Genomic DNA, 17,654 nt, shown 5'->3' with positions numbered 1-17,654 from the left:
CAGATAAGCAACACCCTCTTTTAAAGTGAGGCACAGTTTATTATTCATTTTGGTGTACTCTAGATAATAAATGTGTCTTAAAGTCTTAAAGGAGAAATGCGGCACAACACTTTTACCTTCCCTTGTGCCTGGACTGCAAAAACAAAAAAAAAACTTTTAACTCACCATCCTACGTTCCCCCGTTGTGACGATATCCGCATCCCGGTCCTCCGGCACTGCTCGGTTCCCTCCTTCTTAGGCTCGGAACGTCACACTGCAGTCAGCGTATCGCCGGTCACAGTGATGTCCCGCCTTGGCCGGTGATAGGACATGACAGTGCGCTCAGCCTATCACCGGACATCACTGTGGCCGGCGATACGCTGACTGCAGTGTGACTTTCCGAGTCTAAGAAGCAGCCAGCTGAGCAGCGCCAGACGATATCGGCGCAACGGGGGAACATAAGAAGGTGAGTTGAAGTTTTTTTTTTGTTTTGTTTTGCAGCCCGGGCACAATGAAAGGTAAAAGTTTTGCTCCGCATTTCTCCTTTAACTGCTGTGCTCCAGAATTTTGGTGCAAATGAAACCAGTATTCTATTAGCCATAGCAATTCTGGGCAATTTTTTTGGTTTAATGATACAGATCTTAAACCCCTTAAAAGTTGTGTCATCGGAAAATCACCTATTGATGAAGTTTTTATGTTAAACATACTTTGAAATAATTTGTGGTCATGTTTTTATAATATTTCATTTTACTTTTTATATTATAAAATAATCTTGAAATCTTGGAGTTTTCATTCTGGCCACTAAGCTGACACTTCCTATTTTGTACACATTTCTTTCGAGCTGTGTCTTCCTCATCATCATAGACAGGATTTCAGTGAACGGTGTTACCAGTATAGAGATGGCTTCAGACCCCTCCTCTCCCTCCCTACACAATGACTTCTCCACGGGTAAAAGAGCATGCCTAGAAAGTTCTCCCATAGAAGTAAGTAGGGTTCCCTTCCCTCTATTATTTTCTATGTCTACGGGGCTTGCTGAAAATCATATCTTTTTTTATTTTATTTTTTATTTTATTTTAATCTTTAGTAACAATGATAGGGAGCCAGGAGGTGGGAAACTACTATGTTTTATCATTAGCTTACTTATTTCCTGTTGGTATGTTTTTTGTACCTTTCCCACCCTTTTATTATTCGCCCTTTGATTATCTATTTGTTACAATCTCCTAATTTCCTACCCCTTTACAACAGAGAAAAAAATAATAATTATAAATTCCTCCTTCAAACAGTCCATCTTTTCCCCTGTTAGTTATGAAGATATCCATTCAGCTGTTTACCCTCATTCACTGCACCATGGACAAGTTCTGAGGCTCCAGTGCTCAATTGGTGATAGACAGAGGGGTCAGCATAGGGTCTGCATCTACGCAGCTCCTTACACAGCCCAATGCTATGCACCTTGTCTTCTGACACCATTCTGTCATAGCCAACATTAATTTTGTCCTCATTTTGTGCTACAGTAGCTCTTCAGATTGTTCTAGAAGCCTTCCCCTTTCTCATGCATCAAGGATCCTTGGGCCCATGATCCTGTTGCCGGTTCACTGGTTGTCCTTTTTTGGAACCACATTGTTAGGTACTAACCACTACATAGCAAGAACACCTAACAAGACCCACTGTTCTGAAGAGGTTCTGACTTTTTGGCCCTTATTTGTTCATCTACTACAAAGTGTATGCTACACCTTGTCTGGTAGATAGAGATATTATATAATGGCCAAGGTGACAAAATATCATATCATTATTATTATCATATAATTAATACGGTACTTACCAAATAGATCTTTTGCACTCATTTTGCTTGGTCCTCCACTGGAAAGCAGAAAGAATAATAATAATTAGATCCTTAATATGTTTGGGATTAATGTTACTGATTGTTTATCACTATTACATAGTATGACCACCAGATTTTTTTGCTTTCCTGATAAATCTACAATCAGTAAAAGGTTACACTACTAATCTATAAATTTATAGTACAATATACGGTATATTACAGTATTTTTTAACAATGGTTTTGACACATCTGCCATGGCTCCTGTAATGAATGATGTCATGATGTCAGTGTGAACATGGCCCTAGTGAACTGATGTACGCACACGGTTACATTTCTTACATGAATATTATATAATAATAAGAACAGTTTGTGTTGCAGTCATAGTAGAACTGTTCCCAGTGTATGGATATCTATACTTAATGATTAAAGGGGTACTCCGGTGAAAACCTTTTTTCTTTTAAATCAACTGGCTCCGGAAAGTTAAACAGATTTGTAAATTACTTCTATTAAAAAATCTTAATCCTTCCTGTACTTATTAGTTGCTGAATACTACAGAGGAAATTCTTTTCTTTTTGGAATTCTCTCTGATGACATCACGAGCACAGTGCTCTTTGCTGACGTTATAATAATAATAATAAGTCTTTATTTATTGTTGTCCTTAGTGGGATTTGAACCCAAGGCCCCAGCACTACAAGGCAGCAGTGCTAACCACTGAGCCACCAGGCTGCCCTGAGCATACCTCTGCTATGCATGGTTGCTAAAATGGACAGAGATGTCAGCAGAGAGCACTATGCTCATGATGTCATCAGTTTTCCAAAAAGAAAGGAATTTCTTCTGTAGCATTCAGCAGCTAATAAGTACTGGAAGGATTAAGCCTTTTTAATAGAAGTAATTTACAAATATGTTTAACTTTCTGGCACCAGTTGATTTAAAAAAAAAAAAAAAAAGGTTTTCACCGGAGTACCCCTTTAACGCAGCTTTGGTGAAGCCATACGTTGCAGCCATCCAGTATTTTTTGTGCAGCAAAACAATAACTGGTTGTGATCAATGAGATAAGCGTATTGGGGTGAGGCCACACATCGTGGCCTTTGTGTATCTGTTCTTGCAATCCAAATACATATGATTATACATATGATTAAAATAAATAAAATAATAATTATTATTATATAAAGTTGTTTTATTAATTCAAAACAGATACACAATTTCCCAATATGTGACCTTATCCTGATGTAAATACAAAATAATATGCAGAACAATTAGAATACTATATATTCTAATGTATAACCTTATAGTATTTAATGAAGAGGTAAGTAAATGGTTCACCTGAATAAAAGGCGCTTCTCCCAAGACATGTATGTATTCAAAAGAGCATACACACAACGCGTTTCGCTCCTAGACCAGGATCTTCATCAGGCATACATACTCTTTTGAATACATACATGTCTTGGGAAAAGCGCCTTTAATAAGGGAACCATTTTCCATTTACTTACCTCTTCATTGCATAAACCGGATCAATTGCCAATCATTCGGAATCACCCTGGGGCGGCTCACCTGCTTTCTTCATCCACATGCTACTGTAGGTGTTGTGCTCTACAGAAGGTGTTGTGCTCTACAGTAAGGTGTTGTGCTCTACAGTAGGTATTGTGCTCTACAGTAGGTGTTGTGCTCTACAGTAGGTGTTGTGCTCTACAGTGGGTGTTGTGCTCTACAGTAGGTGTTGTGCTCTACAGTAGGTGTTGTGCTCTACAGTGGGTGTTGTGCTCTACAGAAGGTGTTGTGCTCTACAGTAGGTGTTGTGCTCTACAGTAGGTGTTGTGCTCTACAGTAGGTGTTGTGCTCTACAGTAGGTGTTGTGCTCTACAGTAGGTGTTGTGCTCTACAGTAGGTGTTGTGCTCTACAGTAGGTGTTGTGCTCTACAGTGGGTGTTGTGCTCTACAGTGGGTGTTGTGCTCTACAGTAGGTGTTGTGCTCTACAGTAGGTGTTGTGCTCTACAGTGGGTGTTGTGCTCTACAGTAGGTGTTGTGCTCTACAGTAGGTGTTGTGCTCTACAGTAGGTATTGTGCTCTACAGTAGGTGTTGTGCTCTACAGTAGGTGTTGTGCTCTACAGTAGGTGTTGTGCTCTACAGTAAGGTGTTGTGCTCTACAGTAGGTGTTGTGCTCTACAGTGGGTGTTGTGCTCTACAGTAGGTGTTGTACTCTACAGTGGGTGTTGTGTTCTACAGTAGGTGTTGTGCTCTACAGTAGGTATTGTGCTCTACAGTAGGTGTTGTACTCTACAGTGGGTGTTGTGCTCTACAGTAGGTGTTGTGCTCTACAGTAGGTGTTGTGCTCTACAGTAGGTGTTGTGCTCTACAGTGGGTGTTGTGCTCTACAGTAGGTGTTGTGCTCTACAGTAGGTGTTGTGCTCTACAGTAGGTGTTGTGCTCTACAGTAGGTGTTGTGCTCTACAGTAGGTGTTGTGCTCTACAGTAGGTATTGTGCTCTACAGTAGGTGTTGTGCCCAGCTTCCACTACTTTTTCCAGTATTTTCATAGCGGTCCTCATGAGGGGAGCACTCTGGTTTTTCTTTCTTTTTTCTACTTATATTTTAGTATTTGACAATAAGACTGACTCCTAAGCTTGGGATTAATGTTGAATTTGATGTTCAGTACTTAAAACTATGTTGTTGTCAAACTGTAGGAGGTAATGTAATGAACAGTTGTTGTGGACCCACTGTGCCAATAGCTGCTTTTGTGATGTCTAAGTGGTCCCTGTACAGAACCAGGTCACTGCCTCTAGAGTGGTCTGGTCTAGTGGTCTCAGTGTAGGTTGCAGCTGGCCTTGTAGGCTAAGAGACACTGGTACATAACACAGAGGAATATTGGCCGTGGTATGGACTGGCAGAGTTCTTTGTAGTCAATGGCTTACCAGCAGGTCAGGGTAGGCAGCAGAGGTTTAAGTAGTCACGGTTAAATATAAGTAGGCAGCAAATATCAGGACAGCAGGCAGAGACTGGGTCAGAAAAGGGGCTGATTTTATACACAATAATGGTGCAGAATACACAGGAACATCTTTGCATGCTCTTAACCTTATTGTTTGAGAATAGTGGAACTGCCTGATATGACAGGGAATAGATGGTGATAAGTATAGGAAGGATATGTGTGTGTGCACGCTGTACCATCAAGAGGTAGAAAGACAGATATCCTGCATGCGGAGCCAGGAACAGCAGTGACAGCAGCAAAGAAAGAGGAGGCAGCACAGACTAAACCATGAATGAAGGCAGACCTGTAGCTGTACCTGCCCAGGGTTGCAGTCACATTGTACCACATACCGTATTTTCCGTCCTATAGGACGCACCGGCGTATAAGACGCACCCAATTTTTAGGGGCAAAATCTAAAAAAAATAAAGATTTTGAACCCAATAGTGGTCTTCAATCTGCGGACCTCCAGATGTTGCAAAACTACAACTCCCAGCATGCCCGGACAGCCAACGGCCGCTCCGGACCCGTCACCGCTGCCCTGGATGTCGCTCCATCACTGTCGCCGTGTCCCCGTCGCTCCGGAATGTCTCTGCTGCCGGGCGGGTATCCTCGCTCTCCGTCGCCGCCATCACGTCGTTACGCACGCCGACGCACGTACGCGACGACGTGATGACGAGGAAGGAGAGCGCCGGCCATACAGGGGATCCCTGAATGGAGAAGACACCGAGGAGGCAGGTAAGGTCCCTCCCGGTGTCCTGTAAGCACTAACCCGGCTATTCAGTCGAGCTGTTCGGGAGCACTGCGGTGAAATCGCGGCGGTCCCGAACAGCCCGACTGAGCAGCCGGGTTAGTGTCACTTTCCCTTCAGATGCGGCGGTCAGCTTTGATCGCCGCATCTGAAGGGTTAATACAGGGTATCACCGCGATCGGTGATGTCCTGTATTAGCAGCGGGTCCCGGCCGTTGATGGTCGCAGGGACCGCCGCGATAGGGGTGTATTCACCGTATAAGACGCACCGACTTTTTCCCCCCAGTTTTGGGGAAGAAAAAGTGCGTCTTATACGGCGAAAAATACGGTATACTGCTTAAATTCAAAGCTGGAATTTCCCTTCCTTTGGCAGTTAAGTTAAACAATATAAGTGGTAGAATGTGACTGCAACCTGGTAAACTTGCAATAACCATAACTTTCTAATGAGCATTAGAAGACAATATGCACGGCCTATATTCATTTCTAAACAAAGTCCAGAGGTGTTAGAGCCTTACTTGGAGGATCCATGCTTGCTCCCAGTAGATCCTGACTGACTCATCGCTGCATCAGCTGAAAGAAAATAAAGTGATGTCTCTAAATGATGTTGTATGATTAAAGGGTTAAGTCTCAAAGTAACCCAGGTTTCATAGAAAAGCATTGCCCCCGCTTTCACCTACTCCCTTTTAATATTTTCTTGGTTTACACAGTAACTGATCTATGGACACACGAGAGATACAATACTATAAAGCAGTGGTGTCTAAACTGTGATCCTTCAGATGTTGCAAAACTACTATTCCCAGCATGTAGTTCTGCAAGATCCAGAGACAACTGCTATAGAGCAATGCTTGACAACTCCAGTCCCCGAACTGTCAGGATTTTAGGGCATCATCCCATACAGAGAATGGTTGTCGTGATGACACTTTTCAGATACCATATACTAAAGAAATGCTGATAACATCACTTAAAGGAGTACTCCGGTGGAAAACATTTTTTTTTTAAATCAACTGGTGCCAGAAAGTCAAACAAATTTGTAAATGACTTCTATTAAAAATATTTACCCTTCCAGTACTTTTTAGTAGCTGTATACTATAGAGGACATTCTTTTATTTTTGAATTTCTTTTTTGTCTTGTCCACAGTGCTTTCAGCTGACACATCTGTCCGTGTCAGGAACTGTCCAGAGTAGCATAGGTTTGTAATGGGGATTTTCTCCTGCTCTGGACAATTCCTGATACCGGCATCAGGTGTCAGCAGAGAGCACCGTGGACAAGACAAAAAAGAAATTCAAAAAGAAAAGAATTTCCTCTATAGTATACAGCTACTAAAAAGTACTGGAAAGGTAAAGATTTTTTTAATAGAAGTCATTTACAAATCTGTTTAACTTTCTGGCACCAGTTGATTAAAAACATTTTTTTTTCCACGGGAGTACCCCTTTAAGGACGGGAATTGAGAAACACTCCTATAGGGACTACAGGAATGTTATCTTTAGATAATGTATATATACATATGCAGGCAATTATATAGGAAGTCAGAAAAACTGGAGTGCCCAGTTAAAGCATAGACCAGTGCTTCCCAACAAGTGAGCCTTAGCTGTTGCAAAACTACAACTCTTAGCATAACTGGACAGCCTTTGGCTGACTAGACATACTGGGTGATGTATTGTTCATGGGAGTTGTAACAGATGAAGTCACACTGGTTGAGAAACACTGGTATACACAGGAAGATCCTGCAAATTGTCTGAAAATATTGCCCAGAGTAGACTTCTTAAAGAATGGAAAACATTTTTTTTTTATCAACTGGTGCCGGAAAGTTAAACAGATTTGTAAATTACTTCTATTAAAAAATCCTAATCCTTCCAGTGCTTATCAGCAGCTGTACGCTCCAGAGGAAGTTCTTTTTGAATTTATTTTCTGTCTTACCACAGTGCTCTCTGCTGACACCTCTGTCCTTGTCAGGTAGAGCAGGATAGGTTTGCTAAGGGTATTTTCTCCTGCTCTGGACAGTTCCTGACAAGGACAGAGGTGTCAGCAGAGAGCAATGTGGTCAGACAGAAAAGAAATTCAAAATGAAAAGAACTTCTGTAGTATACAGCAGCTGATAAGTACTGGAAGGATTAAGATTTCTAATTATAAGTAATTTACAAATCTGTTTAACTTTCTGGCACCAGGAGATTTTTTTTTTACAAGGCTCTTGTACTGTAGAAGAGCCACAATCACTTACAAACTGTTTGGCGAGGAAGTTACTACTTTGAGTCCATTCCCGCCCCCTCAGAGAACTAACATACAGTCAATTTTTATTTCTGTGTGCAACATATTTGGAGTTGGGTAGGAATGTTTCCCCCTGGCATGGGCCAATTGGTATCAGCTGCATAAGTGGTTTTTGCCTTCCTCTGGATCAACACAGTAGGGACACAGTAGGGATATAGGTTGAAGTTATTTAACCTTATAAATTATGTTACACTGCCATACCCGAGTAACATTATCAAATTACATCCTTGATTCTGTACTCAATGTATACTTTATATAGTCCAATTTCACCGTGTACAAAAAGGTATATGACATATGCCTTATTTACTTATTTAATTTATTTTTCTCCCTTTGTAGTTTTATGTCCAGTTTGTATTTAAAAATTAATAAACATTTTCTTCAGCAAAAAAAAAAAAAAAAGGGCATATGACACAAAGGAAAGTTACAAAACTGACGTACCAAATCTGAGGTTATTAGATGGAGTGGAGCTAAGGCTGTATTCACATCTCGTTTTTACACTACGGGTGCCGGATCCGGCTGGGGGAGGGGCAAACCGGGTGATCACATACCCCAGCCGGACCAGCGCTGAACTCCAATCACTTTAATGAGCCGACCGGAGTCAAATGGTCACTCCGGTTTGCTCATTTTTGACCCATATCCAGTTTTGTGACCGGGACCTAAAACCGTAGTATCTGTCATTGTTTTCACATCTGGTGGTGATGTCTGTCATTATTGGCAATCTGGTGATGTATATCATTACTGGCACACCATCAGAAATGTCATTAATCAAGGGCACATCTGGCAGAATTACCTGGTAAGGATGTCTGTCATCATGGGCACACCTAGACAGGCATGTATATAATGACTGGCACACCTGGCAGGCATGTCTGTCATCCTCCACACATCTGGCAGGGATATCTGTTATCACTGGCACAACTGGTAGGAATGTCTATCATCTTTGGCACACATGGCAGGCATAGTGTATCTGTCATCATTGGCACACGTGGCAGGCATAATGTATCTATCATCATTGGCACACGTGGCAGCCATGCTTGTTATTGTTTGCCCATCTGTGAGGGAAGTCTGTTATCATTGGTTCAGCTGATGGAAATATCTGTCATTATTTTAAAACCTGTCAGGAATGTCAGTCATCATGGGCACATCTGGCGGGGATATCTGTCATGATAGGCAGGCAGGTTAGTCATCTTTGGCACACTTGGCGGGTATGTCTGTCATCACTGGCACATCAGACAGGTATCTGGTGCTGGCACATTATCACAAGAAGCTTGCAAAGCCATATGACATGTACCATTCACATCAAATTATAGAAATAACAGGCAGCCTGGTTGCCCTTCTTTCATTCACTTATTTGGGTGAAGGAGCAGGTAACATTAGGAGTTGCTGCATTATATCAAAACCATGTTACTAAACACAGCCCCAGAACTCATCCTCAGACAAATCCGTGCCATCCTTCTGACACTTTCCATGGACTCCGACAATGCACCCTCCCCTCACTGCTCACTGGTACAGTCAGGCCACCAGTATAGCGAGATCACGACATTAGACCCGAACTGGGCACCACCAAGTTGGCTGCAGTAACTGGGTTGGACTATGTTCACACAGTGAATGCACATTGGGGGAGATTTATCAAAGCAGATGAAGAGTGGTGCAGTTTCCCATAGGAACCAGATTGCTTCTTTCATTTTTAAAGTGGCCTGGAAAAAGTGAAAGAAGCGACCTGATTGGTTGCTATGGGCAACTGCAACACTCTTCCTCTGTACAGGTTTTGATAAATCTCCCCCATTATGTTCAATTTGATTTTATTGTCCCATTCACGTAGAAGAATTTCCGCAGTGGACATTCTGGAGCGGAAATTTTGCTTTCCGCTAAATTTAAAGACCTGCCTTTAAATGTTGCCGACTTGTGGGCGGAATCCCAGTGATTTCAATGGGGCTTAGAATTTCAGTAGAATTCTGTGTTGTAAGCACACAGAAATTCCTTCAAAATGCAGCTGAAATTCCGCACAAATTCCGCAACTCTTTGCAGAACGGAATTTGAGAGGAATTGCTGAATTTCTGCGGTGTGAACATAGCCTAAGATTGTCAGGAACATAGAATTCTATGGCGTGTTAGTAACTACTTCAGTCTTCATCTGAAGCCCTGAAGCAATAAATTGTTCTTACCTTAGTGCTAAATGTTTCTTTTACACTGTATAATAAAGGGCACTGTTCACATTCCTTGCATACCATCAGGAAAACTGGAGGAGGTTATGACATGACAATACCACTTGATAACAAGGAAAGGAATAGCTTTGAACACTATGTTTATAGTCGGCCATAAATGTCACACATTTTTGTGTGATATAACCAAAAATGAGAATTTATGATGATAGTAGCTGATATGAAAAACTATGATAATTGAGTATTTATGACTGATATATTATCAAGTACCATATTAAAGGTTGTAGTTCTTCAATCATATTTTCAGTCATGCAGCTTCTATTGTTACAATAATGGGTCCGATTGTTAGTGTGAGCGCTAATTTACCATTATTAGGCCCCACTCACATTACGATTCCTGCACACATCACAGCTATTAGTCAGGTACCCTTCATAAAGGTTTGTCATGCTTTTAAGTTGTGCACACATAGTAACATAGTTCATAAGGTTGAAAAAAGACCAGAGTCCATCAAGTTCAACCTATAACCCTAATGAGTCCCTACTGAGTTGATCCAGAGGAAGGCAAAAAACCCTCATACTAGAGGTAAAAATTCTTTCCCGACTCCAAATATGGCATCAGAATAAATCCCTGGATCAACGCTCTGTCCCTTTTTATCTAGTATCCATAACCAGCGATGTTATTACTCTCCAAAAATGCATCCAGACCCCTTTTGAACTCTTTTACAGAGTTCACCATGACCACCTCCCCCGGGAGAGAATTCCACAGTCGCTCTGCTCTTACAGTAAAGAACCCCCCATCTGTGCTGGTGTAGAAACCTTCTTTCCTCTAAACGTAGAGGATGCCCCCTTGTTATAGATACAGTCCTGGGTATAAATAGATCATGGGAGAGATCTCTGTACTGTCCCCTGATATATTTATACATAGATATTAGGTCTCCCCTAAGCCTTCTTTTTTTCTAAACTAAATAACCCTAATTCTGATAATCTTTCTGGGTACTGTAGTCCTCCCATTCCCTGTATTACTCTGGTTGCCCGTCTTTGAACCCTCTCCAGCTCCACTATATCTTTCTTGTACACTGGTGCCCAGTACTGTGCACAGTATTCTATGTGTGGTCTGACTAGTGATTTGTACAGCGGTAGAATTATTTCCTTGTCGTCGGCATCTATGCCCCTATTGATGCACCCCATGATTTTATTTGACTTGGCAGCAGCTGCCTGACACTGGTCACTACAGCTAAATTTACTTTTAACTAAGACTCCTAAGTCCTTTTCCATGTCAGTCATCCCAAGTGTTCTCCCATTTAATACATAATCCCAGCCCGGATTTTTCTTCCCCATGTGCATTACCTTACATTTATCAATGTTGAACCTCATCTGCCACTTCCCAGTCCAAACCTCCAACCTATCCAGATCCATTTGTAACAGTGCACTGTCCTCTATAGTGTTTACCGCTTTACAGAGTTTAGTGTCATCTGCAAAGATTGCTACATTACTATTCAACCCCTCTGCAAGGTCATTAATAAATATATTAAACAGAACAGGACCCAAGACGGACCCCTGTGGTACCCCACTAGTAACAGTCACCCAATCAGAATAAGTACCATTAATAACCACCCTCTGTTTCCTATCACTGAGCCAGTTACTTACTCACTTGCACACATTCTCCCTCAGCCCAATCCTTCTCATTTTATGCACCAACCTTTTATGTGGCACCGTATCAAATGCTTTGGAAAAATCCAGATATACGACATCCAGCGATTCCCCCTGGTCCAGTCTGAAGCTCACCTCCTCATAGAAGCTGATCAGGTTAGTATGACAGGACCGATCCCTCATAAAGCCATGCTGATATGGAGTCATACATTTATTTTTATCAATATACTCCAAAATAGCATCCCTTAGGAAACCCTCAAACAATTTACATACAACGGAAGTTAAACTAACAGGTCTATAATTCCCAGGGTCACCTTCTGACCCCTGTCACGATTCGGCTGGCAGGAGGTGGATCCTCTGTGCCAGAGAGGGATTGGCGTGGACCGTGCTAGTGGACCGGTTCTAAGCTGCTACTGGTTTTCACCAGAGCCCGCCGCAAAGCGGGATGGTCTTGCAGCGGCGGTAGCAACCAGGTCGTATCCACTAGCAACGGCTCAACCTCTCTGACTGCTGAAGATAGGGAGTAGACAAGAGCAAGGTCGGACGTAGCAGAAGGTCGGGGCAGGCAGCAAGGGTCGTAGTCAGGGGCAACGGCAGGAGGTCTGGAACACAGGCTAGGAACACACTGGGAAACGCTTTCACTGGCACGATGGCAACAAGATCCGGCAAGGAAGGGAAGGGGAAGTGAGGTTATATAGGGAAGTGCACAGGTGAATTCACTAATTAGAACCAGGCGCCAATCAGCGGCACACTGGCCCTTTAAATCGCAGAGACCCGGCGCGCGCGCGCCCTAGGGAGCGGGGCCGCGCGCGCCGGGACAAGACCGACGGAGAGCGAGTCAGGTACGGGAGCCGGGATGCGCATCGCGAGCGGGCGCCTGCCGCATAGCGAATCGCATCCCGGCTGGGAGAGGTATCGCAGCGCACCCGGTCAGCAGGTCTGACCGGGGCGCTGCAATTGCGAGAATGTTGCGAGCGCTCCGGGGAGGAGCGGGGACCCGGAGCGCTCGGCGTAACAGTACCCCCCCCCTTGGGTCTCCCCCTCCTCTTGGAGCCTGAGAACCTGAGGATAAGACTTTTGTCTAGGATGTTGTCCTCAGGTTCCCAGGATCTCTCTTCAGGACCACAGCCCTCCCAATCCACCAGGAAAAAATTTTTTCCTCTGACCGTCTTGGAGGCCAGAATCTCCTTCACGGAGAAGACGTCAGAAGAGCCGGAAACAGGAGTGGGAGAAACAAATTTGGGAGAGAAGCGATTAATAATGAGTGGTTTAAGGAGAGAGACAAGGAAGGCATTGGGAATACGGAGAGAAGGAGGAAGAAGGAGTTTGTAAGAGACAGGATTAATCTGGCACAAGACTTTGAAAGGACCAAGATAGCGTGGTCCCAGTTTGTAACTGGGGACACGAAAGCGGACATATTTAGCGGAGAGCCATATCTTGTCTCCGGGCGCAAAAATGGGGGGAGTTCTTCTTTTCTTATCGGCAAACCTTTTCATGCGGGATGAAGCCTGTAAAAGAGAATTTTGGGTCTCTTTCCATATGGTGGAAAGATCACGAGTCACTTCATCCACAGCGGGCAAACCAGAGGGCAGGGGAGTAGGGAGGGGGGGAAGAGGGTGACGGCCGTACACCACGAAAAATGGGGACTTAGCAGAAGATTCTGAGACTCTGAAGTTGTATGAAAATTCGGCCCATGGTAGAAGATCTGCCCAGTCATCCTGGCCGGATCTACTGTCACGATTCGGCTGACAGGAGGTGGATCCTCTGTGCCAGAGAGGGATTGGCGTGGACCGTGCTAGTGGACCGGTTCTAAGCTGCTACTGGTTTTCACCAGAGCCCGCCGCAAAGCGGGATGGTCTTGCAGCGGCGGTAGCAACCAGGTCGTATCCACTAGCAACGGCTCAACCTCTCTGACTGCTGAAGATAGGGAGTAGACAAGAGCAAGGTCGGACATAGCAGAAGGTCGGGGCAGGCAGCAAGGGTCGTAGTCAGGGGCAACGGCAGGAGGTCTGGAACACAGGCTAGGAACACACTGGGAAACGCTTTCACTGGCACGATGGCAACAAGATCCGGCAAGGAAGGGAAGGGGAAGTGAGGTTATATAGGGAAGTGCACAGGTGAATTCACTAATTAGAACCAGGCGCCAATCAGCGGCACACTGGCCCTTTAAATCGCAGAGACCCGGCGCGCGCGCGCCTTAGGGAGCGGGGCCGCGCGCGCCGGGACAAGACCGACGGAGAGCGAGTCAGGTACGGGAGCCGGGATGCGCATCACGAGCGGGCGCCTGCCGCATAGCGAATCGCATCCCGGCTGGGAGAGGTATCGCAGCGCACCCGGTCAGCAGGTCTGACCGGGGCGCTGCAATTGCGAGAATGTTGCGAGCGCTCCGGGGAGGAGCGGGGACCCGGAGCGCTCGGCGTAACAACCCCTTCTTAAATATTGGCACCACATTTGCCATGCGCCAGTCCTGGGGAACAGTCAATGTTACTATAGAGTCCCTGAATATTTAAAAATAGGGGTCTGTCTATTAAATTACTTAATTCCTTTAGAACACGGGGGTGAATGCCATCTGGACCTGGTGATTTGTCTATTTAGATTTTTTGTAGGCGGCACTGTACTTCTTCCTGGGTTAGACAGGTGACCTGTACTGGGAAGTTTACCTTATCTCGCTGTATTTCACCTGGAATTTCATTTTCCTCAGTGAACACAATGGAGAAGAATTTGTTTAATATATTTGCTTTTTCCTGATCCCCGTTTATAATTTCTTCTCCATCATTTTTTCAAAGGGCCAACATTTTCATTTTTGACCTTTTCTTTATTTATATAGTTAAAGAACATTTTGGGGTTAGTTTTACAATGACAATTTCTGTCTCTATTTTTGAGGCTTTTATCTGTTTTTTACATATTTTACATTTTTCTCTATAGCTTTTTAATGCTTCTTCACTGTCGTCCTGTTTTAGTATTTTAAATGCTTTATTTTTGTCATTTATTGCCCCCTTAACATTTTTATTTATCCATATTGGTTTTCTTTTATTCCTGACCCTTTTATTCCCATAAGGTATATACATCTTAGAGTGAGAATTTAAAATATTCTTAAAAGTCTCCCATTTAGTGTCAGTATTCTTGTTTTTGGGGACATTATCCCATTTTATATTGTTAAAGGCTTCTCTGAGTTGATCAAACTTTGCCTTCCTAAAGTTCATTGTTTTTGTGGCCCCTCGCGAGGTTCCCATATTGAAGAATAAGTTATAATGTATTATATTACGATCACTATTCCCCAGGTATCCTTCTACTTGCACATTTGTTGCTCTGTCAGGTCTGTTGGTTAATATTAAATGGGCACTATCACCAACTTTTTTTTTTTGATATGTTGTACTACAACATATCTCTAATATAGTTTAATTTTTTTATTTTTTTATTAACATGGTGTATTTTACATTTGAAAACCGGCCACTAGGGGTCTCCCTCCCAGTGGCCGGCTGCAGCCTGACGTGACGTCACGCCTGAATTCGGACGATGCCGCCTGGGCAATCGGTCCTAATTTATTCAGGCTGCGCTCGCTCCCTGCCTGTCAATCAGACAGGCGGGAGCGAGCGATGTGAACGCCAGGGCTGTGCTCATTGGCTGCCTGGCCTCGCAGCTGCCTGCCCCCAGGCATGTACAGTCTGGAGGCAGCGTGGCACTGAACATGGCCTGTACGGGCAAGTGAGATTTTATTTCACTTACCAGTACTTTGTATCGGTCCCGGGTCTCGACGGTGAGCACGGCAGGTGAGCGATGCTCCTAAACTCCTCCCTGGATAACACTACACTGCTAAACAGGGAGGAGGAGACCCCGGAGCAGCCTGCCGTGCGATTCGCTGATCATCTATGTGCGCTCCCAATAACGGTGCAGCATAGATGAAGTGAGGGTGGAAGTCGGTGCCCAGCCGGCGTCAGTGACGTTGCGCCTGCTGGGAAAGTCGGCTTCCGGCAGAGCTAGGGAGAAGAGCCGAAGATGAGACATTTATAAGGTAGCAAACATTCTTTTAAAGGCAGGGAGGGGTTTAGGGATAGTTTAGCAATAGGTAGGGACAGAAAAAAAAATACAGATGGTGGGAGCTACTCTTTCAGTCCAGTAGGGCGCACTTTCTGGTCAGCAATGCACCATTTGGGACAGATAATTGTCTTTAGCTATAGTCAGAAACCTGTTTCCTTTATGAGATTCACAGGTCTCAGTCTCCCAGTTTATATCCGGATAGTTAAAGTCCCCCATTATTATCACCTCATTCTGATTTGCTGCCTTGTTTATTTGCCTCAGTAATTGATCTTCTGCCTCTTCCATTATGTTTGGTGGCTTATAGTAAACCCCCATCAGAATTTTTTTTATTTTTATCTCCATATATTTCTTCCCATAATGACTCCACATTATTGTTTCCCTCCCGTATATCCTCCCGCAGTGCGGCCTTCAGACTGGACTTTACATAAATACTAACTCCTCCCCCTTTCCGTTTTGTCCGATCCTTCCTGAATAGACTATATCCCTGTATGTTGACCGCCCAGTCACAGTTATCGTCCAACCAAGTCTCTGTTATACCGACTATGTCATAATTCTCCTCAGACATTATCAACTCCAGTTCCTCTGTTTTATTGGACAGACTTCTGGCATTAGTCAACATGCAATTCAATGGTGTATGTTTTTTTCATCCTATGAAGCCTATCCCTATTAACTATCCTAACCCCTCCCTCTGCTCCACCCGCAGGTACATTGATAAGTACCCTCTCTCTATCTACACTATCTTCCCCCTCTATGTTGTAGGTTCCCTCCCCCCAGTCCCTAGTTTAAACACTCCTCCACCCTTCTAGCCATCTTCTCCATAAGCACAGCTGCACCCTCCCCATTGAAGTGCAGCCTGTCCCTACGGTAGAGCCGGTATCCAACAGCGAAGTCGGACCAGTTCTCCATGAACCCAAACCCCTCCTTCCTACACCAGCTTCTGAGCCACTTGTTTACCTCCCTAATCTCCCGCTGCCTCTCTGGTATGGCACATGGTACAGGTAATATTTCAGATAATATTACCTTGGAGGTCCTTGCCTTAAGCTTGCGGCCTAAGTCCCTGAAATAATTTTGAAGGACACTCCACCTACCTCTTACTTTGTCATTGGTGCCAATATGTAGCATGACCGCTGGTTCCTCTCCAGCCCCACCCAGCAACCTGTCAACCCAATGCGCAATGTGCTGAACTCGAGTGCCAGGTAGACAACACACTGTTCGGTGATCCCGGTCTTTGTGACAGATCGCCCTCTCTGTCCCCCTAATAATTGAGTCCCCCACTACCATTACCTGTCTGGCCTGTACTCCTCCCACCCTCCTTACTGGAGCAGACAGCCCCCTGGTGGTCAGAGGCAGAGTCCTGCTGCAGTACTGCTAGCTCTGAAATGGCATCCCCTTCATCTGCCAACCGGGCAAACTTGTTGGGGTGTGCCAGATCAGGACTAGCCTCCCTGACACTTTTCCCTCTACGCCGTTTTTTAACTGTAACCCAGCTAGCTGCCTGACTGTCCTGCACCTCCGTCCCACTAACCTCCCCCACCTCTACCCCAGAGAGTACTTGCTCAGTGAGCAGGAGAGTCCTCTCCAAGTTGTCTTAATGCATCTCAGTGTTGCCAGTTGCTTCTCTAGATCCAGGATCTGGGTCTCCAAATGAGCAACTCGCACACATCCTGCACAACAAAATGCACCCTCAAACGGCTGTTCAAGGATTGCATACATCACGCAAGATGTACACCGGATTGCATTTTCCAACATGGAGCCTATCTAGGTATGGGGATTTCCCAAAGTAACACTCACAGCGATCTCAAACTCCTGCTTTCAAACTCCTGTTTTACAACTCTCTTTCAACTGCCTCTCTTCCAAAGCAACACTCAGACAGAGCAAGCTCAGAAATAAGTCCCAACCTAAGATTTAAAGGGGAACTCCGGTGGGAAAAAAGTTTTTTCAAATCAACTGGTGCAAGAAAGTTAAACAGGTTTGTAGATCACTTTTATTTAAAAATATTAACCCTTCTAGTACTTATCAGCTTCTATATACTACAG

At 44.2% G+C, this 17,654-nt stretch overlaps 1 protein-coding gene across 5 annotated transcripts in view; it reads right to left on the bottom strand.

The window, feature by feature from the left end:
- Nucleotides 1–17,654, bottom strand: part of EPS8L2 (EPS8 like 2) — a 258,012-nt gene that overhangs the window by 48,352 nt on the left and 192,006 nt on the right. For all 5 annotated transcript variants that reach the window (XR_008845306.1, XM_056527018.1, XM_056527020.1 and 2 more), the window contains 2 exons: nucleotides 6,024–6,078; nucleotides 1,799–1,836 (listed from right to left, as the gene is read on the bottom strand). Coding sequence is in view for 4 of the 5 variants with exons in the window: in XM_056527018.1 (XP_056382993.1) it covers nucleotides 1,799–1,836; nucleotides 6,024–6,067 (82 nt within the window). In the remaining variant the exon portion in view is untranslated. The remainder of the gene's footprint in view (nucleotides 1–1,798; nucleotides 1,837–6,023; nucleotides 6,079–17,654) is intronic.

The sequence above is a fragment of the Hyla sarda genome, chromosome 6, assembly GCF_029499605.1.
Source record: "Hyla sarda isolate aHylSar1 chromosome 6, aHylSar1.hap1, whole genome shotgun sequence".
NCBI classification, from domain to species: Eukaryota; Metazoa; Chordata; class Amphibia; order Anura; family Hylidae; genus Hyla; species Hyla sarda.
Note: the sequence above shows the minus strand (reverse complement) of the source record. Positions and strands in the feature narration are given on the sequence as shown.